This window comes from Lampris incognitus, chromosome 12 (assembly GCF_029633865.1).
Source record: "Lampris incognitus isolate fLamInc1 chromosome 12, fLamInc1.hap2, whole genome shotgun sequence".
Taxonomy (NCBI): domain Eukaryota; kingdom Metazoa; phylum Chordata; class Actinopteri; order Lampriformes; family Lampridae; genus Lampris; species Lampris incognitus.
Window position 1 is genome coordinate 34257396 of NC_079222.1, and position 26140 is coordinate 34283535.

Genomic DNA, 26140 nt, shown 5'->3' on the forward strand with positions numbered 1-26140 from the left:
ATATGTTGACCAGGTCGACCATGGACGATTGCTCATCACACAGCTGTGTGAAACTGTGATACTGACCAAGTAGTAGACTAATCAAAATGTGGGGTTACTTGTACATTAAAGCTTTGTCCGAAAAACTCCCTCGTTCCCTCGTGCACCATTCCCTACATGTGAAACACTCATGTTGGACCCCGCTGAACCATCATTTCACAGCTTCTGTTGGTCCCATCAGGCGTTATTTGAACGAATGCATTTGATAATGGAGAAAGTGCAAAGGCAGAATGGTCAAGAGGCGAAGCGTTGCATTGTGGTATTTTTTTTTTAGCATTAAGTAGGGTACATGTGTTGGACACTACGTTTTCAGTTGCATTGTGGGGATTTTTGAGGGTATTCCGTAGGGAATACATTTTACGGTTAGAATTCGGACACTCAAACAAATTGGAGGAAGGTGAATATATAGTGCAATATACACCTTTCAGCCAAAACATTATGACCACTGGCAGGTGAATAACGTTGATTATGTTGTTACTATGGCACCTGTCAAGGGGTGGGATATATTAGGCAGCAAGGGAACAGTCAGTTCTTGATGTTGGTGTGTTGGAAGCAGGAAAAACTGGGCAAGCGTAAGGATCTGAGCGGCTTTGACAAGGGCCAGATTGTGATGGCTAGACGACTGGGTCAGAACATCTCCAAAACGGCAGGTCTTGTGGGGAAGCTGAACCAGTGACAGGGTCATTGACGCCCAAGGCTCACCAATGCCAATTGGGAGCGAGGGCTAACCCTTCTGGTCCGATCCCACAGAAGAGCTACTGTAGCTCAGATTGCTGAAGGGGTTAATGCTGGCTACGATAGACAGGTGTCAGAACATGGTGCATCACAGTTTGCTGTATATGGGGCTGCATAGCCACACGCTGGTCCGGTTGGGTCCTGGTATTCATTAACTAGAATGACTGGTCTACTTAATGGTGTTACAGCTCTAGTTAACGGTCACGGCAATTTGCATTTGACACCGATCGTTGGTTCAGTCGTTATGCCATTGTGCTGTTAATAAGGATGGGGATGTTAATAAGGGTGGGGTACCTACAGTCAGTTGAGACTGAAGAAGTCACTTAGATGAGTGATGAAACCTTTCTCCCAATAAACTTGTCCAGAGGAACTGATTCAACATTCTGTGGTTTCCCTACCTGGATTATTGAGCATACGTCAAGACATTTTGACAGTGGCACTGGCGGTCAGAATAAAGTCATTTGGCCCGGCAGCCTATTAGAGTTTAAATGAATTATCAAATTAAGCCCTGGTGTAGCTCTTCCTTTGCCACTTAACTCCAACTTTTCATTAAAAGCTAATCTTGAAAACGGCGTGGATAATGAATTCGCAACGATGTCCTCCTCACTAGTGGTAACATTACTCATGTGAACCAACAGGCTAACTAGCTAGCTAGTTTATTAATTTTTTTTTTAAATTTTTTTTTTTTAGCTAGCTTGTGATTCACGTGCCCCCGCAGTGGACGCAACTTGTCTTAAGGTTAGTGATAACAAAGCCCGCCCATTGAGAGGGAAGATATGATTGGTCAGATTTACTGTCATTTAAAAGTCAGACCTCTGAAAAATTACAGCTGGACCACCAATCACAAAGCAGAAGCATGGCATTTTCTTCCTAGTAACTGCAGCGGCATCACATTCTGATAGGGAGACAAAGGAGCTCCGTTCATAACCCTTCACCTTCTAACACAAACTGAATAGGCAGGTTTGAATGGTTTATATCCTCAGAAACATTTTGTTTACATTTTGATTGTCATATTATAAATTAATAAAATAAACTTAGAACGGGTGGCTTTTTAAAAATTATTTTTTAGAATATATTAGGCCCTCTCTGAGGGCCTTTATGGCCCATGGTTCCCCTCTGCTTGTTGTGTGGATTACTTAACCTATCATCAAAACCGTCCTGTGCATCATGTACTGTTGTGTATCTCTATGCCCACAAGATGGCATACGTTTTCATGACAGATCGTTGAACTAAAGGAACTGGCGTTACATCTTCTACTCACACAACATAATTTATATAACACGAAATACTACACACATTAATCTAGTTATCAATCAAGTATTTTTTATATTGAGGGTTTATAATAATAGTATATAGTTGTGAAATTAATTTTTAACATGTCCCAGTGTTACATTTTGTAATTGTATTTAAGCAGGAATTGCACAATATCCAGGAAGTTTAAGATGTGGGACCCAACAATAGACTGTCTTGTGATTCTGGAGGGTGTGCTGAGTCTGCAAAACGATACTGCAATACTCTGGAGAAGGAGGATGTTTTAAAATGAATCATCGAAATGGGAGAATAGAAGAAGATGCTGTGTGGAACGAGAGCATCACTCTGTAGAAAAGCTGATATGATAGATTCACCCCTTTGGAAATAAGTCAGTCAGGGCTGATCAAATCACTTCTTACAGCTCCCAAGATGATTTGTGTGTTTTTTTGCCAAGGCTTCAGAAACATATATTTTCCTGTGATAAGAGCCTTTAAAGTGGGTTAATTTTTTTTTAAGCAATAGAAATGGAATCCCGGAAGTATAGCAAATTATTTTCCAATGATTTTAGGATCATGTCTAACAATCCAGGGGTTGCCCCTGTGCTGTGTCTTTTCCTGGCCTTGATAAATGGATTCTAGCTGAATGGGGTAGTCAAGAGGCTATTTGGTCATGGCCCACTTGAGAGGCACAAATATGTGCTGAAGTCACCACTTTTACGAGGTTGTGCAGTTTCCACTCGACTTTCTCAGGAAACCAGAGGGTAGGTGAGGTGCTCGGCTAATATTTCTCCTGACTAGAAAGACTTCCTGTTTTTGGTGGTATGATGGAACTGCACTGCATGCGTACAACTGTGTGTCAGACTGTCGGGACACATATTTACAGTAATTTGCACAGAAAGTGGCAGTTGTCAGTTTGCGTCACTTGGACATGTCACGGTGACATATCTAAAGTTCCTCATGCCATGGAATCCTTTCTCTGAGTGGAATCAAACATGGTGGGATGGACTGCTCTAGTGAAAGTGAGCTACGTTGCATTGTTTTCCATGCAGTACACAAGAAACAAAGGCATTGACTATATTCAAAAATTTAGGGTTAAAGATGCTGAGAGGGCCAGACAAAGACAGAGCGACAGCCTCAATTATGGCCTGGAGATAAGTGGCTGTGGTGGAAACCAGTGCCAAGATTCACACCCCAAATGGTGGCTCTTGGGATTGTGGCCTTCCTGAAAAAACAGAGGAAAGAACACTTCCCTTTAGATTTTCTCTGTCAGCATTACCATCATGAAACAGCTTCTTCTGACGCGTTGCTATCTATGCTGACACATGCCCTCTAATCCAGCACAGTGGGCTTCTTTTCCTGAGTAGTGTTTTAACGCGTATTGCCGGAAATAAGAATCACTCTTCATACTGGTGCTAGCTGGAGAAGTTGTGCGGTTTATCTGTGGTCCAGCGTGTCCTAAAAGGCAAATAATATTTCATTTAGGTGGTGCCATTGAGCTAAGGAGAAAGTGAATCACTTTCAGAAGAAAGGGAACTATATTGGGAACTATAGGGAACTATATTGGTGAGCAAATGTCATCCTACAATGGTCCTGGATTACAGGGGTGCTTCGCACCGGAGGTGAAAAAGTAATTATTCAATTGCTATAACAGCAACATGTGGCCTTCTTTATAGGAAATACACTTAATTGAATGTGGCTTTAATATATATCATACCAATATATCTCGTATGATATGTCATTTGATAAAACACCATTAAAGAAATGATGAAAACGGTATGTACCATCAATATATGGAAATCATCTTACTTAGGCTACTGGGCCATCCAGAACTCATTTTGTGCCTGCACATTTTGTGCATGTCAGCCTAGGTCTCCACAGAAATGACTTTGAAATGAGAATGTTATTAAAATAGAAGGTCACGTGCAGAAAATACGTCTGGCTGTCTCCGCAAGCCAACATTTTTGCACGGGAGAGGGGAAAAGATCTACACTCTCAGCTTGTCAATGATCTATCTTCAGAGGAGCCCATCTCTCTGATAACAAGCTCGGTCAGCAGAACACAGGATACAGAGCCAGGAAGGACGTCCTTCCTTTGTCCCTTTCTCTCATTCGTCGCCATTGGTCAGCTCTTAACTTTGAACATATAGCTCTCTGTCCCCGTGCTGACAAAATCATTGTGCCGCCGACGAGCAGATATTGTCCACGTAGCATGCTTACTGAAAAGCATGTGCATCCTGATAATCACAACCTAGAATAAAATAAGATGTCAGACTGCGCCATACTAATAGTACAGTATTCTCTGACGTTAATCTGAAATGTGATTTTTTTCCATCTATTACGTATTTTTCACCATGTCTTTTGTCAAATATTTCAAGATTCCAGATCAAGATTTAAATGTTAAAGATTGTTCACTGTCCTTCGGTGGCAAGCTAGCAGATTTCTTTTAGATGCACGACAGTGCTCAAATCAGTCTGTTCTGAGCCCAAGAACAACCAGTTGTTGAAAGGGTCTTGTAGAGAAAAAAAAAAAAGAGAGAAAATTTGAGGAACAATGATTATTCCCAAACCAAATTCCTTACACAAGTGTCATCATTTCCCGAGGAAGGGCCTAAAAAAAGACATTAAACTATTCACCGAGCATCCAGTCTACGCTCAATATCCAGTCTACTAAAGTAGCAGTGTACGACCACGGATGTGTAGACTCGCTAGCCCTTGGCTAACGGGTCGGACCCTTTAGCTGACTGGTTATCACACTTGCCAGTGGTGCAGGGAACCCAGGTCTTATTCCTGCCAACCCCCTGAATTCCCAGTGCATGCCACCCCCCTGGTGTTCCCCTAGAGTTGTGAGAGGCCTTCTGTTAATTCTCTACACTAGATTGTTTAACATGTCCCTCACATGTCCCTCACATTGCTTTATTATACTGTACCTACATTTTAGATTTTCATTCTCTTCATCTCAGACTTGTTGTAATAGCTTTAGCTTGATTGGTTTATGTCCCCAACAAAAGAGATCAGAAGATGTGAGACGGTCACAGACTCATCTTTTTTTTTTTTTTTTTTTTTGCTCCCCAATTGTACCCGGCCAATTGCCCAGCCGTCCCGGTTGCTGCTCGACCACCTCTGCCGATCTGGGGAGGGCTGCAGACTACCACATACCTCCTCCGATACATGTGGCATTGCCAGCCACTTTTTTTTTCACCTGACAGTGAGGAGTTTCACCAGGGGGACATAGCACGTGGGAGGATCACGCTATTCCCCCCAGTTCACCCTCCCCCACGAACAGGCGCCCCGACCAACCAGAGGAAGCGCTAGTGCAGCGACCAGGACACATACCCAGGTTCCCACTCACAGACATGGCCAATTGTGTCTGTGGGACGCCCGACCAAGCCGGAGACAACACGGGGAGTCGAACCAGCGACGCCCGTGTTGGTATGCAACGGAATAGACCGCCACGCTACCTGGACGCCCTACTTACACACTCATTCTAAGCTGTAATATCATAATCTTTTCATCGTCATAAATATTACAGGCAGCCCCCGGGTTACGAACGCCCGATTTACGAACCGACCTCCGTAAAGCCTATTAGTTTAAAAATTCGACTTACACACAATGGTTCGTTCTAACAAACGGATGGACTATTTTGTACCAATGAACGGATGGACTACTTTGCGCAATGCTCAAAACACCGCGTTTTAGGTGGCTCGCCGGCCCCAGGAAGAACAACGCCACGCTGACATCGCCATTTTAAGTCGGATTGTGTAAACATTGTTGTGTGCGTTGTGTTTTGACTTAAAACGTTTGTGTGTTTACCCTCATAATCATGACTTCAAAGCTTAAATCTGATGCAGTTGACGGTGACGCATCAAAGAAAATGAAAACTATCACCACTGCAACGAAAGTGGAAATAATAAAGTCTTCAGAGAGGTGAAATGCTCTTATCGTTTTGTTTTTTTCCCCACTTACCCGGTGGGGGTGGGGTGGAGGGGGGTGAGCACCGAGTGGGCTCTCGTTTCTGGCGTCAAACGGCCGACCTCCACTGATCTTGACCTGCTCCGGGGACAGTGGCAGGCGGGGAGTTTGAAATGTGAGAAAGGGTTTTTTTTAACAAATTTTTTTTATACCTATAGACACATTCTCTTTCTCAATTATACGTATAATGTACTGTAGTTACGTTCATTATTATTACTGTATTATTATATGTGCTATGGTTTAGGTAAAATATATACTATAAACTAAGAAAAAACATTTGCGTAATTGACGCTAGATGTGACCTGTAGGTAACGGTTCCGACTTACATACAAATTCGACTTGAGAACAGACTCAAAAACCGAAATCGTTCGTAATCCGGGGACTGCCTGTACAACAAAATTAGATATTTATTCATATTATTAGTACCTAGTCCTTGCTTATATTATAGTTTGAATTTAAATTTAAGCATTCAAAGGCCAATTAGCGAAGCTCCAAGTAGCTTCCGTACTGTTAAAGTGAATTGTCCTAATTGTATTCTTAACTGGAAAACTAATCCCTGACTGGCTCTCTTTCACTATTGAAGTTATTTAGATACACATCCTTCCACTGGCTGCACACTTATGATTAATATGTACTTGTTTCTGGCACACAAGTCTGTCAAGGGAACATGGTCTTTAGTCCCTCCTTGTTTTCAGTTTTTTCTTGAAAACTACCCCCCTCAGGAGATACCTCATGTTCTTCCCTCTACTCCAAAAAGCAGTCCCATTAGTCTCTTCTGCTTATCTAATATGCGCCCATCCTCTTCGGTTAAGATACTAATTTCTAATGTTTTCATGCATTTTTTTGCTGAAGTTACACTTCTTCATCATATACTATGATGTTACACCTGCACAATCAATGTGTCATCCTGTCGGGGTACTTACCCCCCCCCCACACCCTTCCAACGAGCCTTCCAATGGTTTTCAACGATGCTTATCTAAAAATATATGCTCCTCATACCACTGGACTCATTTTGAGACATTGTTTATAAGATCATTGGCTAGTCACATGGTGAAACTATGATATTAAATGTTTAGGGGAAACCCCATTATCTAATAAATAGCATGATAGCCTGGCTGCCTACACTATGAATGACTAAGTCCATGTCTGTTGATATCACTCATTTATAATATACTATTGCATTTCCCCTATCTGGAATTCTTTGACCAGTACGTGACATTTAATAGAGTTTTCCCCCCTTAGATATACTTTACTACCTTCTGCTGACACCCATACATGTCTTTGAGCTGGAGACCTCCTCAGGTATGCCCCTCTATGGCCACATCTCAGGCACTTGTAATTTGAGGGATTACCAGAGAGTAGGATAATCATGAATGAGATAAATTATGAATATAATTTGACCTCAGGATAGAAAGATTTACTTGACACTTACATTTAAAATGGCAGCCTTGCACTAACCCCCCAACTCTGGGGGGTTAGTGCATCTGCATGAAGAGCCCATTCTCACTACCCGCTGGCTGCTTGTTGAGGACGACCTCTTCCTCACTGTTCAACGCACTGGGTACCCCTTTAACGTCAACTTTCAACGTGGAGGGACTGAGATCACTCATAGGCACCCCCAAAAAACCAAACAAACAAACAAACCAACCTTAACCCTAACCCTAACCCTGACCTCATTGCATCAAAATGAGTTATATCTCACACAAATCAGTGTTTTTAGAGAACAAAAAAATAGTTCCTGGTGCTGGCTTGTCATTTTAACACAACGCATTACGTGCCACAACCACATAATGCGAGCGTGAAGAGGTCGTGGTCATTCCGCGTATTTCTGTGGGATCATGTTGACGGATGCCCACAGATACAAGATAGATTTACGCTCTACTTCCATAAGAAAACCAGTCAGGACAATCTCCAATGTGTCTTTTTTTGTATGTGCCTACAACTACCCTCCACGTGGAAAGTTGGCGTTAAAGGGGTACCAAGAGCGTTGAACAGTGACGAAGACGTCGTCCTCAACAAGGGTCCATGTGTGACGAGTTTGGGGGTGAGAATGAGTCGGCGTGAACAGCGAGTATGGTGGGAGGGCGCTCTATCAACCCATTTGATCCGGGTGGAAAATTTGTGAATTATGTATATTCAGGCTTTTATTATTATTATTATTACCCCCCCCCCATTTCTCCCCAATTGTACTTGGCCAACTACCCCACTCTTCCATTCCCTCTGCCAATCCGGGGAGGGCTGCAGCCTACCACATGCCTCCTCCGATACACGTGGAGTCGCCAGCTGCTTCTTTTCACCTGACAGTGAGGAGTTTCGCCAGGAGGACGTAGCATGTGGGAGGATCACGCTATTCCCCCCAGTTCCCCCTCTCTCCTGAACCGGCCAGAGGAGGCGCTAGTGCAGCGACCAGGACACTGCGGCTTCCCACCCGCAGTCACGGCCAATTGTGCCTGTAGGGACACCCGACCAAGCCGGAGGTAACACGTGGATTCGAACTGCCGATCCCGTGTTGGTAGATAAAGGAACAGACCACTTCGCTACCTGGACGCCCTATTTCAGTCTTGAGGAGTAATAGAATAAAGTAACGGGCGTTACGTAATCAGGACACCCAAAAAAAAGAAGAAAAGTAATTGTATTCCAATACAGTTACAGGAAAAAAGACGTAATAACATTACCGATACAATTTTAAAAAAATGATTATTTTTCAGGATTACATTTGGAAAAGGATATAAAATAAATGTTTTTCCAATGGCGTCGCAAATTGTGGTCACTCACTCACTCACTCGTGCATGAACTGAGAGGGACACTGGGCACACACTGTTAGTCTTTGACATATTAACTCTATACACGTCGGAGTTCCTCAGAATAATGATCTAACGGAAATGGAAGGAGTCTCTGTCTGTCCTGTCTTCCTGGCCTTTCCTCGGCCACCGCTCATCCGGTGGATTTCACACTGCGGGTGCACCATGGGTCTGGACCGTCTCGTGCTTGTTTATAGTCAACGGTAAGTTGACTGCAGTGTTTTTGTGGTCTAGCATCATAATGTACCCCTCACATGGATGTGAGGGGTACATTAGGAGCCATGAGCCATGCACGGCACCAACCTGGTCATCAGGAGCAGTTAGGGGTTCAGCGTCTTGCTCAAGCACACTTCTACACACGCTGGGACTCGAACCAGTGACCTTTAGATTACCAGACAACCCATGCTACCCTTATTGTCACCCTCTCTTTAAAATACGACATCATCCTGTATTTCAGAAGGAATTGATCAATGGGGCCTGGCTCCACCAGATGTCGCCAGTGCACGACATGAGCAACAAGTCAGTGTAACAATAAATATATATTTATTTCCTCGTATCTAACATTGTTGCGCATCTATTATTTATGACAACGGTAGGGATGTCCGATACACTCCAAATACCTTGCTATACCTGTAGTGTAAAGGTCAGTACGCCTCCTAGCAGTCTTCGTTTGGGCAACATGGGGCCGGCCCGTCAGCGTTCATTTAACCAAGCGAGCGGCTGACAACACTGCGCATGCTCGACACGCTTCCAATAACGAGCTGCGGGGCCATGTTGGCCCCATGCTGAGAGCAGCCAATTAACGATAATAGAATCAACGACGTACATCAAGATGTTTAGTAAACGTCGTTCACGGCATTTGTACACTGAATGTATTTTGTGTGCTGCTTTTGTTTGCCAGCAAAGCCCCGAAGGGAAACATACAGGTCTGTTTCCTAGAGACGTGTTACCCTGACAGGGCTGCTGACCGTAGGCAGCTGGCTGTCCAGCCTACCGTGTACTTCCCTTGACGTTCCTTTCAAGCCTGGCACTTTCTGAACTAACACCACGCCGTCTGTGCAGCAGCAGAACCAGGGGAAGTGTTGTTTAAGAGGTGGGGGGGTCACGGGGCCTGGGTAGGCAGTGGCGGCAACCGAGGTGGGCCAATCGGCCAATTACCCCACTCTTCCTAGCCGCTTCTTCTCACCCGACAGTAAGGAGTTTCGCCAGGGAGGCATAGTGCGTGGGAGGATCACGCTATTCCCCCCCAGCCCCCCCCCCACCGAACAGGCGCCTTGACCGACCAGAGGAGGCGCTAGTGCAGCGACCAGGACACATACGCACATCCGGCTTTCCACCCCAAAACACAGCCGATTGTGCCTGTAGGGACGCCCGACCAAGCCGGAGGTAACACGGGGATTCGAACCGGCGATCCCCGTGTTGGTAGGCACCTTCTTTTACTCTGACCCGATGCCAACAAAGCAAATGTGGGACACATAGTGTGTTTTTGTGCGTGGGACAATGTGGGACACGTGTGGACATAGCCTATACGTGGATCTAGAATCCATACCCGCAGTTCTTTTGTGATGTTCGTTTTGGCAGTTCAGTAGGTGGACACCTGGTTTGTTGGTCAAAACGCACTGGATGGTCTTATTTCGTGTAGCAGGCCTAAAAGAGAGGGTGGGTGTGGGCACCTTTAATCTCTGTATTAAACTAAAACAGCCTTGTCTGTCTACTTCCCCCTCCCCCCCTTAAAAGCTTGGCGTCCCCGTTGTCCTGTCTGAGGCGGCATCGTTTTGTTGTCTGATACGTTTTCTTTCGGCTCCTTTTCATATTTGGCATCGAGGTAATCCAAAAGTAACGGAAAGTAAACTACTTGAATATTTGGATACTTGCAGTAAGTTACTGAATACATTCTTCCAACGGGTAATTTGTAACTGTAACAGAATACATCTACGAGGTGACTCTCCCAACCCCGTGTTGCATTTTTTCACAGTATTTTTAAAAAAAAATTTTTTTATTTTTTTTACTGCATGCCACAAGTGCAAATTCCAGTTTTAGGATTGGTAGGATTTCCTATCTCCCCCCAACAGGAAGACATTATCCAATCTCTCCTATCCTGCCACTTTAGTTATGGCGTGCCTGACCCAGATAGTTTACCCTTTCTGCGCCGACACCTTTATGAAGGCAAACATGTCTGCCACACTCAAGTATGTTCTCACTACCAACACGGGGGTCGCCGGTTCGAATCCCCGTGTTACCTCCGACTTGGTCGGGCGCCCCCACAGACACAGTTGTCGTGGTCGCTGCACTAGCGCCTCCTCTGGTGGGTCGAGGGGGGGGCTGGGAGGAATAGCGTGATCCTTTCACGCGCTATGTCCCCCTGGTGAAACTCCTCACTGTCAGGTGAAAAGAAGCGGCTGGCGACTCCACGTGTATCGGGGGGAGGCCCTCCCCGGATCGGCGGAGGAGGTGGAGCAGCGACCGGGAGGAGGGGGGGGGGGTTCCCAGAGGCACACTTCTTATTCTGTAAAAGCTGACCTTCTCCTTCTGTCAGACATCCAAGAACAGCGGGAGCAGGGGAGGTGCCAGATATTTGGTTCCAGCCGCCCTGTGGTCACGTGTGCTTCATATTGTTCACCGACGCTGCCATGCCCCCCCCCCAACTCGTCCCACAGGCCTTCCCTTCTGCGCCTGCGTGTTTGTCTAAGCCACTAAATCTATCAGCAGAGTGAGTTTTTCAAGCAACCGCTGGCAAGATAGACTGGCTGTTTAAATATTTGTAATGTATCATATCTTCACTATGAACAAGGGGATCGTCGGTTCGAATCCCCGTGTTACCTCCGGCTTGTTCGGGCGCCCCTACAGACACAGTTGGCCGTGTCTGCGGGTGGGGGGGGGGTAGTGTGAACTTCCCACGTGCTACCTCCCCCTGGTGAAACTCCTCACTGTCAGGTGAAAAAAAAGCGGCTGGCGACTCCACGTGTATCGGAGGAGGCATGTGGTAGTCTGCAGCCCTCCCCGGATTGGCAGTGGGGGTGGAGCAACGGCTCGGAAGAGTGGGGTAATTGGCCGGATACGACTGAGGAGAAAAGGGGGGGGGGATAAATAAATAAATACATATTTAATTATTTCATTTATTTATTTCAATTTAGTTTTTAAAATTAATTATTTAACATGTTTATTTTTTATTTAGTTAAATATATATATATATTATATATATATATTTTTTAATTTTTTTTTAATTTATATACCTGTGATGGCCTGGTGGCCTGTCCAGGTTGTCTCCCCTAGATAGATAGATAGATAGATAGATAGATAGATAGATAGATAGATAGATAGATAGATAGATAGATAGATAGATAGATAGATAGATAGATAGATAGATAGATAGATAGATAGATGGATGGATGGATAGATGGATGGATGGATAGATAGATAGATAGATAGATAGATAGATAGATAGATAGATAGATAGATAGATAGATAGATAGATAGATAGATAGATAGATAGATAGATAGATAGATAGATAGATAGATAGATAGATAGTTAGATAAAAGGTAGGCCCATGTGTGCCACATCAGGGACGTCTTGATGCTGTCACTGAATAAACACGACATGTTAAACCCACTCTATGACCAGCAGTGTTCTTAAGGTGGTGGTTATAACGCATGGGGAGACTCAGCTACACACACGCTCACCCCTGCTCCCCTCGCTATGTCTCCCTTGATCCAGCTCAGCTTGTGTCGCGGTACACGTCTTGTCACCTCCCAGGCAGAGCCGCCCATCCCGAGCTGAGGTGCCTCTTCGCAGAGGTTGGGCAGCGAGGGGTTAAACGGGGAGGTAGCAGTGAGCGTGCTGCCGACTCCCTTCTCTGTGTCCAGGCAGTCCACTCAGCGGAAAACATCCCGATCCGACCTGTTTATCAAAGTCCTGCAAAATTCTGGCCTCTTCCAGGAGAGAGAGAGAGAGAGAGAGAGAGAGAGAGAGAGAGAGAGAGAGAGAGAGAGAGAGAGAGAGAGAGAGAGAGAGAGAGAGAGAGAGAGTTTACGGCCAACGCTGGACTGGATCCCCACCGTTTTTCACACCAAACTCGGATTACGCGGACCGAGCCCGCCCGCCCGGACGCTTCTTAACGGTACGTGACCGCGTTGTTCGCCATCCCCGAACCCAGAAACGGACCCAAGCTGCAGTTTTCAAGTTGCTGAGCCTTCTCTTCTCACATGCTAGCTCTTTATGGGGTAGGCTGCAGAGGTTTCTTTAAGGCTCGAACGAGCTCCAAATTCAGCTGTTTTCTCTCTCCCCCCCCCCCATTAATTCCAGCTGTGCGCGGAGCTCAGCCCACTCGGAGAGGGGGGACTGGGTCAGACTGCTATGTTGGCAAGTCCGGGGCTGCTTTCCTGCGGTGCGTCGTCGTCCGACGTGATCCAGCGGTTGGTTGGTCGCTGAGCACGAGCAGCAGCAGCAGCAGCAGCAGCAGCCCCCCCCCCCGGTCCCGGTCCGTGTGCGGGTCTACCTACAGCGGCTCCCTGGCCGCTGCGCGTCAAACACGAGTCGAGCTATAGCCCCTTACTGTGGTAGACGTGTAGTCCGCAGCCCTGAGCTGATACGTGGGGGGCATTTGTCATGGTGCGGGAGTAATCAGAGGAGAATGCTGTGTGTTTTTTTTTTTGTTTTTTTTTACTGCGATTCTATTTTATTTGCTTAAGAAAAGAAAAGAAAAAAAGAAAAGAAAAAAGAAAAGAAGGATGGCATGCGGGCCAGGGCTGCGGTGTTTCTCCATTTCATTCACTGGCAGACTGAGTCATGCCCTGATTTCCTCCAGATGTGGCGAACTTTACTTTTCCTGACGTCGCAACGGCCGAAGATTTATGGTGTCATCCCTGTTCCCGAACTAGAGGTTGTTTTTTTTTGGGAGGGGGGGGGGTTAAAGCTGACGATGAATTAGCAGTCGTATGCTTCGGCGTGTCTCCGAAGCAGACTACTCAGAGGGGGGGGGGGGGGGAAACTTTGTGCCGTGAATTGTTTGCAGCATAATACGATCTTACCGTGCCGCCTCCCCCGTCCGCCCCCCTCTCCTGTATTAGGCTTTAACGGACCCACGCGAGGCTCCCCTTTCCTCCACTGTTTGTAAAAGAACCGCCGTTTAACAGTTAGTTAAGACGTAACACTTTAACTTAAATGGGTCACGAACTGCTGACTTTTTATTTTTTATTTTTTATTGTTTTTATTGGCTCGTTCTGCAGCTGCTGACACGAGCTTCCACTGGGGGCAAAACCCGCTAGGACTCTGACACCACGGTAGTTACTGGACAACCAAGATCATGTGTGTTGTGAAAACGTAAGGGATTTCAAGGCCCCTCCGCCCATCAAATCCTGCCTTAAGAACTACCTAGGAGTGTGTGTGCATGAGTGTGTGTGTTATTGTGTGGTCGTGGTGGGGTTCTCGCACGCTGATCCTCCTTGCTTGTCTTATCTAACAGTCCTGATACTGGGAAGGTAATTGGTCCCGTGGAGAACAGAGCTCCAATGCATTTCGCGCACTGAAATCGAGACGGGATGAGTTTTAGATTACGGCCGTTTTCCTTTCCGGTCATATTTGTGTGTCTCGAGATGAGATGAGCACTGCCATGTAGACCTTGAGCTCACATGTATTTAAACGTCATACAGGAAGTGTATCAGCACAACATAGAGGCTTTATTGTTTTAGTGCTGCAGGTCCTCCAGTGCAAAAGATATAATACTTGCAGATGTGATTATCACTAGTAACAAACCAGCTGGATTTAGTGCACAACTTCTCTTTACACAGGCTTCTGCATAGACCTCAAGTTAAATATATATCTATTTGCATAATTTCATGCACTTGATGACCACAAAGGTGTCATTTCTGTTGTCTTGTGCAGTATCACTGCTGTGGCTGCAGCTTAATATCCAACTCTGGGTACCGGTGTCCGGGACGTGGCCACGTCTTACACCGATACATTAAGCCGAGGGGTGTTTTTGACATCGGGTGCCTACTTCTCTGGGTGAAAGCGTCATAATTTACTTTATATATGCGTAAAAAACATTAGTTTTACTCTGCCAAACAGCTTAGGTTATAGAAGATTTTTTTGTTTTTTGTTTTTGTATTTTAGGAAATCAGGGCCCCTCCGAAAACACCCATTTCCAAGTTTGAGTCGATCAGCTTTTCATCACGGGGTGTCGCGGGTGGCTAGCACAAGATTAACTTGGGTTGATTGCTCAACCTTTGCCCGCTTCCAACCTTTGGCCTCCCCTGCAGTAATTGCGAGCTCCTCACTGGTGGCTCAGGCAGTGTAGCATCCGGAACCGGTCCGTACGGTACGTCTCACGCAGAATACAACACCGACGGTGTGACATGTTGGAGAGAGCAGAGGCCCTCCGGGATCAGCAGGTCCGGTGGCGTTTCCGTTCTGTAACCGCTCCAGCAGCGCGCGCACGTTGTTTCCGCTGGCCAGGTAGCAACCGAGATGTAGAGCTGAGTAGGACACTGCAGTTTGTGCTGATTTGAGTTGGTTAGGCCGGTGTTTCTCAACCCAGTCCTCAAGGACCCCCTATCCTGCAGATTGTCTTTGCAACCCTGAATAGGTACCTGTTTATAGTTATTCAACCAATCAGCAATGAATGTCAAGAGTTTGCACATCTTGCATAATTGAGTGCATTGAGATGATTGGTTGAGTAAGTACAAGCAGGGCTACTTATGCAGGGTTACAATGAAAATCTGCAGGATAGGGGGTCCTTGAGGACTGGTTTGAGAAACACTGGGTTAGGCGGTACCCAAATAAAAGGACGTGGGCACTGCGCCATGGAAAAATGCCCCAGAAAGTTGAATCGGTGTCCACATGAACTGATTCAACTTTCCTTACCTGGATTATCGAGGCTGCATCGAGAGGTGGAAAAAATGTGTTGCACGTTCAGCTTGACGAGCCAGTGAAGATGACGACCAATGAATCACTGCACAGCAATGTGAGGAAGACTTTCTGTTTTCACACGGTGCTCTGCAGCGTCCATGGTCAGCTCTTCTGTGCGTGGTTTGCAGAGGTGGACATGAGCTGGGTGTAACATGGAGACAGTACGCATTGTTGTGATTATAATGCTAACATGAAAATGGCGCACATAACAGTTTTGTAAAGTGCAAATGCTAGCCCACATTAGCAGCAGCGCCCCTCTCTGGGTCACAGTATCTGGGACAGCTTCGTTGGTTTAACGTGATGATGAGATCAGGATACGAGTGCCTCGGGGCGTCCGCGCGGCGTGGCGTTCTATTCCATTGCACACCCACACGGGGATCGCCGGTTCGAATCCCCGTGCTAGCTTCGGCTTGGTCGGCGTCTGTACAGACACAGTTGCCCGTGTCGGCGGGTGGGAAGCCGGATGTGGTCCTGGTCACTGCACTAGCGCCCCCTCCTCTGGTCGGTAGGGGTGCTTGTTCGGGGGGGGGGAGATAGCGTGATTCTCCCACGCGCTACGCCCCCCTGGTAAAACTCCTCACTCTCAGGTGAAAAGAAGCGGCTGGTGACTCCAAATGCATCGGAGGAGGCATGTGGTAGTCTGCAGCCCTCCCCGGATCGCCAGAGGGTGTTGGAGCAGCGACCGGGACGGCTCGGAAGAGTGGGGCAATTGCCCAAGAACAATTGGGAGGGGGTGGAAAAAGGGGGGGGAGGAGAACATGAGCGCTTCTCCTAGGTCATCCACTAAGCTGTGCTATAATAACTCCAACTACCCCTCACAGATTTGCTGCCTAAATAAACGGAGCTGTGTGGCGGGATCCTCCCTGCGGACGGTACATCTGCGGTGAAGACTGTGTGGGGTCCTCATCTCCATCTTCGTCCTCTGAGGGGCTGCGCAGTCGACGAGGCAAGTGTGGAACGTGGAAAGTCTCTGCAGCATGATGGTTTTTTGTTGTTTTCTTGTTGTTTTGTGTGTCTCCGTCCTCGTCAAGAACATGCCTCACTTGGCTTTTTACGTGGGTGTGAATTCTCACTGAGGATCGTTAAAAAGGAAATGATTTACAACGCACACAAACCCATTGTGTTGCTGTTTACAACACATTTCAACTTTGAGGGTTTATGATAATGGCGTCTTTAAAAAGGGAAATGCTGTTTCCTGCGGCGCAGACTGTGCACGAGCGCCTTATCCCTCCCCTGATTCCACGTGCTCCCACACACCATGACCCGTCTCACTCCACTACCTATTAAATAACCTGTCTCACTCCACTGTCAAATAACCTGTCTCACTCCACTACCAATCAAATAACCTGTCTCACTCCACTGTCAAATAACCTGTCTCACTCCACTATCTATCAAATAACCTGTCTCACTCCACTACCTATCAAATAACCTGTCTCACTCCACTACCAATCAAATAACCTGTCTCACTCCACTGTCAAATAACCTGTCTCACTCCACTGTCAAATAACCTGTCTCACTCCACTGTCTATCAAATAACCCGTCTCACTCCACTACCTATCAAATGACCTGTCTCACTCCACTATCTATCAAATAACCCGTCTGACTCAACTATCTATCAGATAACCTGTCTCACTTCACTATCTATCAAATAACCTGTCTCACTCCACTACCTATCAAATAACCCGTCTCACTCCACCATCTAGACAGCTAGCTAGACGAGGATGTGTAAGTGCTGAGCCAGTCTGCTGAGTCGACCTCCCTGCCCCTGCAACGCGGAGCTGCTGTCTGGTTCGCCTCTGTCTGTCTACTCGTCCGGAGAGGTTCGTCCCGCATCATGTCAACACAAGTGGAGAACAGCGTGCCTGTCCCTGCTGATGACCCCCAGAAAGCCCCCACTTCTCCGACGTCCGCCTCCACCAGCCCTCCCACCTCTCCCACCACAGCCACATCTAAGACCCCCTTCAGGAAAGAGAAGAAAAAAGGTTCACGATGCGAGACGCAGTTATTGTGTTACTGAAACTTGTGCGCCTTGGGTTGAAGACTGTGGACTTGCTAAACCTCTTTCAGGAGTTTGCAAATATCTGAAGGTGGGAGGCCATCTTGTAAGTACTGGGCTGCTCTTGGGACCAAACAGAGCCGTTGTATTAGCTTTGATTTATTTGGTTAGCTGTAGCTGTGTTTGTGCTGCTGTGCTAATGTAACAACCACGGACGCCTAGACTCGCTAGCCCTTGGCTAACAGGTTGGACCCTTTAGTTGACTGGTTAGCGCGGTCGCCCGTGGGCCGGGCTATCTGGGTTCGATTCCCGGCTGCCCCCTGAATTCGCTACACTGACATAGCACAGCATGCACTTGGTCCTGAGATTGTCCCGGCACTTGCAAATGGTTTTCCAACTTCTAGATGGAAGCAAGCTCACGAAAGTGGTAGAAGGTTTAGTTGCCTTTCAACTTTAATAGAAATATATATTTATTTCATTATCATCTGGTATGCAACAGCAAACACTTGGTCATAGTTTTTTTCTTCTCTCTCTAGTTCCAGAGAAGACGGATGAATACCTGCTGGCCAGGTTTCAAGGAGACGGTGTGAGGTACAAGGCCAAGCTCATTGGTATAGATGATGTCCCAGAAGCAAGAGGAGACAAGATGAGCCAGGACTCCATGATGAAACTAAAGGTGCTTCATTTAGGTCTGGCTCTGTGCCATGCTGGAAACAAGAGACATCCAAACAGAGAAGTGATGGATGATGTTCTTGAATCTCTTGTTTCACTCTTCCTTGATCGCACACAAAAATAATCAAGATATTGAATGGTGCAAAGTCATTAATTATTGTCTTTTGTTTTTGTTTTTTTTTGTTTTTCAGGGCATGGCTGTAGCAGCAAGATCCCAAGGTAAACACAAACAGAGGATCTGGGTCAACATTTCCCTGTCAGGCATCAAGATTATTGATGAGAAATCAGGAGTGAGTTCCGCCATTTATTCTCTAGCGTAAATAAAGCTGTAAAGTATATTGTGTATACGTTTTTAAGTCAACTTTTCCCCCTGAAGACATTCGACAAGGTAAGGCGTATTGACGGACTTATTAATATAGACACATTCGCCTTTTGGAAGATGGCGGCGTGAATTCACATTTGCAGCGGCCTCACCCAGTACTGGTGTGGAAAGTTGGCGGTGCAAACTTACGTTTGCTGCGGCCTCACCCAGTACCGTCCATGCAGTGTCTTTGTCCACATCTGTCCACGCCTGTCCACGTCTTCGTTTGATGGCTGGGAGATCTGGCACTGGATCGGCTGGGAGAGCTTGGTCTGCTGCGTCCTGTGGGCCAGTGCTGCAGCTGAAGAGGAAACACTGAGGGTTGTCTGACAGGATGTGGAAGTGGGGCAGGCTAAGCTAACTGCTAGCTCATGCAGACCGGCAGTTCCGACAGTCACCCTGGCCTTCGTTCTCTCGGACAGTGATTTTTTTTTTTGCAGTGTGATATATGTTCTTGTAGTTTTAGATATGTGTTTTTGTTTTTGTGTTGCACTGCTGTGGGCTGGGGGAAACAATATTTCATTAAATAAAATAGTGTTCCTGATTCCTGATTCCTGATTTGTCTGCAGGTGATTGAACATGAACATGTGGTGAATAAGATCTCCTTCATTGCTAGAGACGTGACAGATAACAGGGCGTTTGGTTATGTATGTGGAGCTGAAGGCCAGCATCAGTTCTTTGCCATTAAGACAGCACAACAGGTAACGTGCACGTACATGCACACACACATTATACATACATACATACATACATACATACATACATACATACATACATACATACATACATACACATATATACATATATATGTATATAATCATACACATACATACATACATACACACACACACACACACACACACACAGAGACACATACATATATATATATATATATACATATATGTATATAATCATACACACATAATGCTAAGCTAATGCTAAGTCTATGCATCTTTCTTTTTTCTCTAAACACGCACGTGCATACATTACATACCATGAATTAAAATCGAGTGGACATAATTTACATGTTTGCACTATTTTCTGTCATCGAATAGGCAGAACCAATGGTCATCGATTTAAAAGATCTATTCCATGTCATCTTCAACATGAGGAAGAAAGAGGCCGAGACCTCACAGAAGGTAACTAATGTCCCGGGTTTGCCAAGGAAGATAACGTGAATAAATTATAAATGTTACATGGGATCTTTCCATTGAATAAGATTTTAAACAGTAACTTGCGGAGTGCGGACCGTATGAATACACCATTTGAATGTAGATTTGCCCCCCCCCCCTCCGTGCTGTTACACAGAATCACATATTTGAAATCATGTTGCATTTAATGAATTAATGCTCCAGCAAAGGCAAAACAAAGAAATTCAATAAACGTCAACGTCTGTCTGCAGGGGGAAAATTGCAGCGTTGCAGTGGAGGTAAGGACTTGCACATGGTCCACCTGGATTAGTCATGGCTGACTCGTGGTTTACCATGGCCGTTGTTTCACCCTCTCTTTTGACTTCCTGTTTCAGAATGGAAGTGACAATTTGCTGAGTCTTGACAGTAAAGAAACAACCGCTAAAGTAAGAGCGTCTCATCTTGCACAGACATAATTTGGTAACACTTTAGTATGGGGAACATAAAAAAAACTTAATTACTATTGAATTAGTAATGATCAAGATGTCACTTTAGTATGGGGAACATATTCTAAGTAACAAAAACTTAATTTAGAGTAATTTAACACTATGAACACTTGTAGTTTTGTGTTTTGTTATGTAAGAACAGACCATATTCATTAAGTGTTAGTAAGGGAGAATAACTCTTCTTGTGGTACTACCACCTTATAAAGGCCATACTAAGCAAAGCATATTGAGATGGTACTACTAATAAGCAATACTTCTGAGGTTATAGAGGGAAAACTCATAGTTAATGGCTTACTGGTTGTATAATAAGGCCATGCAGAATAAGGCATTAATGAGTACATAATAATGACCAATTAAGAGCCAATATGTTGCTAATTTGCATGCTAATAAGCACCTAATTAATGGTGACTACGTTCCCCATACTAAAGTGTTACCCATAATTTTAATCAGTTTTTTAAAACTTTACTGCCAGTCATGTAAGGTTACAGGCAATTAACAATGCAAAACACAGTCACCTTGAGATTGGGCTTCACCTGACATACGTGCACGTGTAGATGACATAACACTATACATGGACAGAAAACACACACACACATACCTACATAAATTATGCACCAAAACAACACAGTACAATACAAGCTTCCCAGCTAAGGTAGCTAATAACTGGTGTCCATCTCCTTATAAATTGGGCAATATAAGTTGTAGCTGGGCAGTCATGTGTTCCATCATGTTGGACTTTTTGTAACCATTGAGTCATGGTGTGGTCATTGTGTGAGTCATTGTTTTAATCAGTTTTAAGGATTTATTTTTTTTTTCTTCTAATGATTCATTTTGGTTAAATCTGTTTCCACCTCTTTCTGTTGCCCAGCAAGTAGAGCAATTTGACCTTTTCGGTGACATGTCGACTCCGCCAGACATCCATCATCCGACAGTAAGTGTGCTCCAGGAGAGCTGGGGTAATAGATTTTTCAGTTTCGATGAGGCATGTTTTGAATCATCATGCTCAGCAAATGTGTTGGCAATCACAGGACAGTTAACTGGTCTGGGCAGCAAGCTTTGAGCATACATTTGTAATTATGAGTTAGTTTTATTGGTGATAAATGCACTTCGGCAACTGAAGTTCAAGCAGTACTGATAACAGCAGGTATGCCTTAGCATGATGATTTAAGGTCTTTCTGAAAAACATGACTCTACCGCGTAACTCCAGTTCTCTTGAAATCATCCCATATATGTGTCATCTCAAACTCAAATCTAGGAAGACACCGTTTTGTGTGTAACAATTCCGTTGTAGACTTGAATCTAAAGAAGCTTAAGAATTGAGTTTGTGATCCTCGTTTGCTGTTTCCAGCCCTGTTCATCAGTCTTGCTTGAAATTGACACCCCTTTCCACCCCATGTCATTCATTTTACATTTTCTTAATAATCACTTATTTCCTCATCTCCTGATTTTTAAATCTGTCTCTTTGTTTTTTTCTCCCACTGTTATGTTAACCAGGGGTCTAACGATATTCTCTTGCTGGACTTGTCCGCAGAAGTTGACAGCAATCAGAATTGTATAAAGGGAAACCCATTTGTCTCATCCTGTTCCTGTAACCCCTGGGCATTTCCCCAAACAGAGAACCCCTTTTCCTCAACATTTGGCTTCTTTCCAACCCCAGACAGTGACCCTTTCAGAGATGACCCCCTTTCCAAATCAACTCCGCAGAAAGCATCCCATAATTCACAGATCTCCCCTACGGCCACTAATCAAAGCCCCGAGAGCACTGTGTCCACCGCTAGTAAGACAATGAATGGTGGTCTTAACGGAGACCATGACCACACCAGTCAGCAGATGAATGGGCTATCAAGTAAGACCGTAATCCTAGCCCTTAGTAATGGTCAGTGGCCACTAGGGGGCAGGATTGCTCATGTGAACAAGATAACCATGGGGGAGGAAAACGAATTTGGATCAGTTCTTTCAATCCACAATCCTTTCCTAAACGAATCTATGAAAAACGGTCCCGATTTTAACGGACAGACATGTGACCCACAAGCCTCAGTGACTCATTGCAAGGACTCAGTTCTCATTAGCCCACCTCCGCAGAACTCTAAGGCTGGACGAGGTCGAAGGAGTGCAAAGGTGAAACTCCATAGCATCACAGTTATGCTGCATGTCTTGTGCCTAAGTATGAGTATTTATATGCACATGTCCCAAACTGTAATTGGTATCCTAACAGCTCCTTTTCAAAGTGGTTGGTTGTAAAGCGCTGTCTGAGGGCATATACCAACGTTTGTGTTTGGTTTCCATAGGATACATGACCTGTAACTTGTGAATGTAGCTAAAGGCTTCTTGTGAATTCATCCAGTCTCTAACTATCTCTAATGTTGATTCACTTCTAACTGCTTGCACTGGTGGTTGCATGATTCTCTAACTGGCTTGATGTAGGACAATTTGACTGGCCTGCTCCGCAATGAACTGTATTGCCTTTGTCATCTCTGCTCATAAACTATGTTATAACATTCATGCTTCGGTGAATAAAGAGGTGGTAAGTGATGTTTGCATCTTAATCAGCATTGAAATAAATTATATTCTGATGTACATTATCATGATAAATCTCTATTACAATTTGCAATGTAGTGTGCAGATTATCCTCATGCCTTTTTGTAGCAGGGAGTAATCTTTTTTTCTTCATATTTTTGTTTTATTATTTTCATAAATAGTCTACAACCAATGATCTGTTCGGGGCAGACCTGTTTGCTGCTCCAGGCCAGAATGAAGGATTATCTGATCCAGCTGAACTGTTTACCAATACACCTGCTTGCTCTACTGCCTCCTCCATAGCTGCTCTGGGTAATAATAGTTAACCTAAAAATAAATCTAACCTACTTATCTTCATTCTCATATACGATATCTATACAAAGAGTTTATTCAAATATTCAGATTCAGTCCAAAGGGGATTGAAAATATTTGTCCAAACATAATTTGCTTTTGGATTTCATTGCCTTTCCACTCTCTTCTTCAGATAATCTCCACCTAGGTTCCCAGACTACCTCCACAGTCTCTGGTTCAGGCATGTGGGGAACCCCTGCCCCTGTAAACCCATTGTTCTCGCTGCCAGGAGGCATCAGCCGAATGCCACTCCCGGGTGCTCAGCCCCCTTTTCCCCAGCCATCTGCATTTGGCGCCCTGCCTATACCACCACCAGCATGGAATCAGCAGGTGCCATCTCAGTTTGGTGTACCATCAGTCTCCCAGGCCTGGGGTGTGACTCCACAGACCGGGCCAGTTGGAACTCCAGGCTGGGGTCAACCCCTCATGGCCAACCCTTTCCAATCTGGCCAGTTTCCCGTAATGGGTGACCAGCAGGGTCCTCCAAGACCTCCTCCCAGGCCACCTGTGAAAGAGGCCCCTCAAAAGGTAGAGAACAATGCTTTTACTGCTCTGGACCCCCTTGGGGAGAAGGCGAAGAAGACTGGAAAGGACATGTTCAAAGACTTCCAGATTGCCAAGCCCCCTGCCATACCAGCAAGAAAAGGGGAGCAAGGGACCAACCCTGCTTCAGTTGCCAGCAGCAACGGAGGAGGGGCATTCGACCAGTACTTTTCCAGTAAAGTGGGGTTGCCTCAGGAAGTGGCAGACCATGACGACTTTGACATCAATCAGATCTCTGCTGTTGCCAATGGTAAATTAACGATTAGGCATTGCTGTACTTCCTGTCACACTTTTGGAAATCAGATGTGATACACAGTAAGTGTGAGATTTGTTAATATGAACTACCCCATGTCGTATGCTTATTTAGAGGTTCCCAAACCGGCCCCTGCTCCTGCTGCTGTTCCTTCTCCAAGCCCTAACGCCGGCCTCTTAGATGCTGCCTTCTTCTGCACTCCTGTCACAACCTCAGCTCCAGCCCCAGCACAAGGCCTGAACCAGAACATATTTGATGAGGCATTTGGGGCTCCAATTTCCAATCCATTTGAAACAAAACCCATTGCTATGGTACATAGATCACTGCACAAGAAAGAATCACAAATTTATGTCTGGCATCTGCCCATCTACATAAACCTAATTTGTTTTCTCTCTTTTTTTTCATCTCATGACAGAACACTCCTGTTGGACAGACTTCTGGCTCTGCAGATAATTTTGGAGACATTTTTGGAAATCCTTTTGCTTGATCAAAAGTTTCTGTGAGCGCAGTTGATGGCTACTGATTTATCCACATATCCTTCCATATATCTATATGCTAAACATGTCTAAATCTACATGAATAGTGTTATTTTCATTATTCTTTTTTGGCACGGGATGTTTGAATTGAGTAGCAAAGATCATCGCCATCAAATAACATCTTGGGGACACCCATCCAGCCATTATCCAAACCGCTTATCCTGTTTTCAGGGTTGCGGGGATGCTGGAGCCTATCCCAGCAGTCACTGGGCGGCAGGCGGGGAGACACCTTGGAGGACATGCTACCACAAAATGCACAAGACAATCCAAATGATCAACTTTTCTAACTCTGTCCCTGCACCCTCAAATCCTGCTCTGTAAAACCCTTACTTTAACGACACACTCCTACTATTGCTATAGCATTTTTTCTTCTTCTGTTCAATCAGATGTCTTACTATTTCAGAACACCACTGAATTCGATGTAAAATGAAATTCTATGCCACGATCTGCTGGAGGAATAAATATTGGATCAAGGCAGGATAGTGGACATGTCTTAAGATGTTAAGACTGATATTGTCTAATGAACAGAAAAAAATAAAACCGTACAGTTCTGGAGTTGCAATAGGGTTATAATTTCTGGAAGGCTTTTATGATTGTTATATGCTTTGTGCTTGTAAAACCCTCTGATCTTTTTTTTTTCTTTTCCTGTTTTTGCCTTTGAATAAACAATTGCAATTCAAAGTCCAATTTTCAATTATGAATATGGTTTAGCTATTTTCTTTTTAGGTCTGGGTGATGCTTAATCATTCATTTTTCTAGGGCTAGCAAGAGGTTCTCATGTTAAATTGACAAACCTAAAAGTTTATAAACCTTTACGATTATTCTTATCACCTAAACTGAATTAATATTCAGGTCGCTTACCCCTTCATAAGATTGCCTGGGCGTGTTGATATATGGAATGACTAAAGCAAAACAAAAAAAACACAATTTTGTTGAACAATATATAACTCCTATAATAAAACCCCATAATTTTTTTCACTTCATCATCATCCTCGTCATCCTCATCCTCATCCTCATCAGTTCCGTAACCTATGGAGGTCGTAGGAGCACAGCTGAGGCCTCAACAAGAGGTTGAGTCATCATCGGTCTTTCAGACTTGGGCCGTTTTCAAGGGCAACGTGACGCCGGGCGCCATCTTCCAAGGACCAGAGGCACTGTTTACGAATTAGCTAGCACTTTAGCCATTGACTTAGCCATATATTAGCGCTACATTTGCCTTTAGCCTTACCCTTACCTCACTGAGATGTTTAAAGAACGTGATCAATTTGCTCACTGCTGTGAGCGAACCCGTACCGCCCGCACCGCAGGAGGCATCGCTAACCGCTCGACTAAAGGGCCAGACCCGCCAGGCAGCGGCCAGCGTGTCTTCTTATGGATGCACGTTACACTACCCCCCCCTCCTTCGGGAAGCGCGTCCCCGCGCGTCTTCTTATCCATGCACGTTACAATAGCAACAACAATAACAGAAATTAACCAACCAAAGTGCATTAGAACAATAACATAGCAACAGCGATAACAGCAATTAACCAACCAAAGCGCATTAGAACAATAACATAGCAACAGCAATAACAGAAAT

The 26140-nt window shown here is 45.1% G+C and overlaps 1 protein-coding gene and 1 long non-coding RNA gene across 6 annotated transcripts; one reads left to right on the top strand and one right to left on the bottom strand.

Annotated features, from left to right (window-relative positions):
- Positions 1-11841: 11841 nt before the first annotated feature.
- On the bottom strand, positions 11842-12575 carry LOC130121521 (uncharacterized). The gene is made up of 3 exons (XR_008811080.1): positions 12474-12575; positions 12026-12061; positions 11842-11853 (listed from the first exon to the last, which is right to left on the bottom strand). It is a non-coding gene; the product is annotated as an uncharacterized LOC130121521 (long non-coding RNA).
- An 80-nt stretch (positions 12576-12655) lies between these two features.
- On the top strand, positions 12656-25245 carry dab2 (DAB adaptor protein 2). Of its 5 annotated transcripts, XM_056290346.1 has the most exons (16): positions 12656-12910; positions 16521-16649; positions 17407-17681; positions 18232-18371; positions 18559-18657; positions 19298-19429; positions 19784-19867; positions 20131-20157; positions 20254-20304; positions 21233-21295; positions 21859-22482; positions 23064-23193; positions 23366-24025; positions 24143-24339; positions 24444-24527; positions 24736-25245. In XM_056290346.1, exons 3-15 carry the CDS (start codon positions 17534-17536, stop codon positions 24513-24515), a joined length of 2427 nt encoding a protein of 808 aa, XP_056146321.1. In that variant the 5' UTR covers positions 12656-12910; positions 16521-16649; positions 17407-17533; the 3' UTR covers positions 24516-24527; positions 24736-25245. The 5 variants fall into 5 exon arrangements, with proteins under 5 accessions (XP_056146321.1, XP_056146322.1, XP_056146323.1 ...); XM_056290344.1 differs by having other exon boundaries at positions 12659-12910; positions 24444-25245; XM_056290347.1 differs by lacking the exon at positions 21233-21295 and having other exon boundaries at positions 12657-12910; positions 24444-25245.
- The last annotated feature ends 895 nt before the right edge of the window (positions 25246-26140 follow it).

Coding starts and splice junctions, on each gene's coding strand:
- dab2 (XM_056290346.1), top strand. CDS start 17,534: ATGTCAACACAAGTGGAGAACAGCGTGCCTGTCCCTGCTGATGACCCC. Junction 17,682..18,231: donor CAGGAAAGAGAAGAAAAAAG/GTTCACGATGCG, acceptor TTCTCTCTCTAG/TTCCAGAGAAGACGGATGAA. Junction 21,296..21,858: donor CAGACATCCATCATCCGACA/GTAAGTGTGCTC, acceptor TATGTTAACCAG/GGGTCTAACGATATTCTCTT.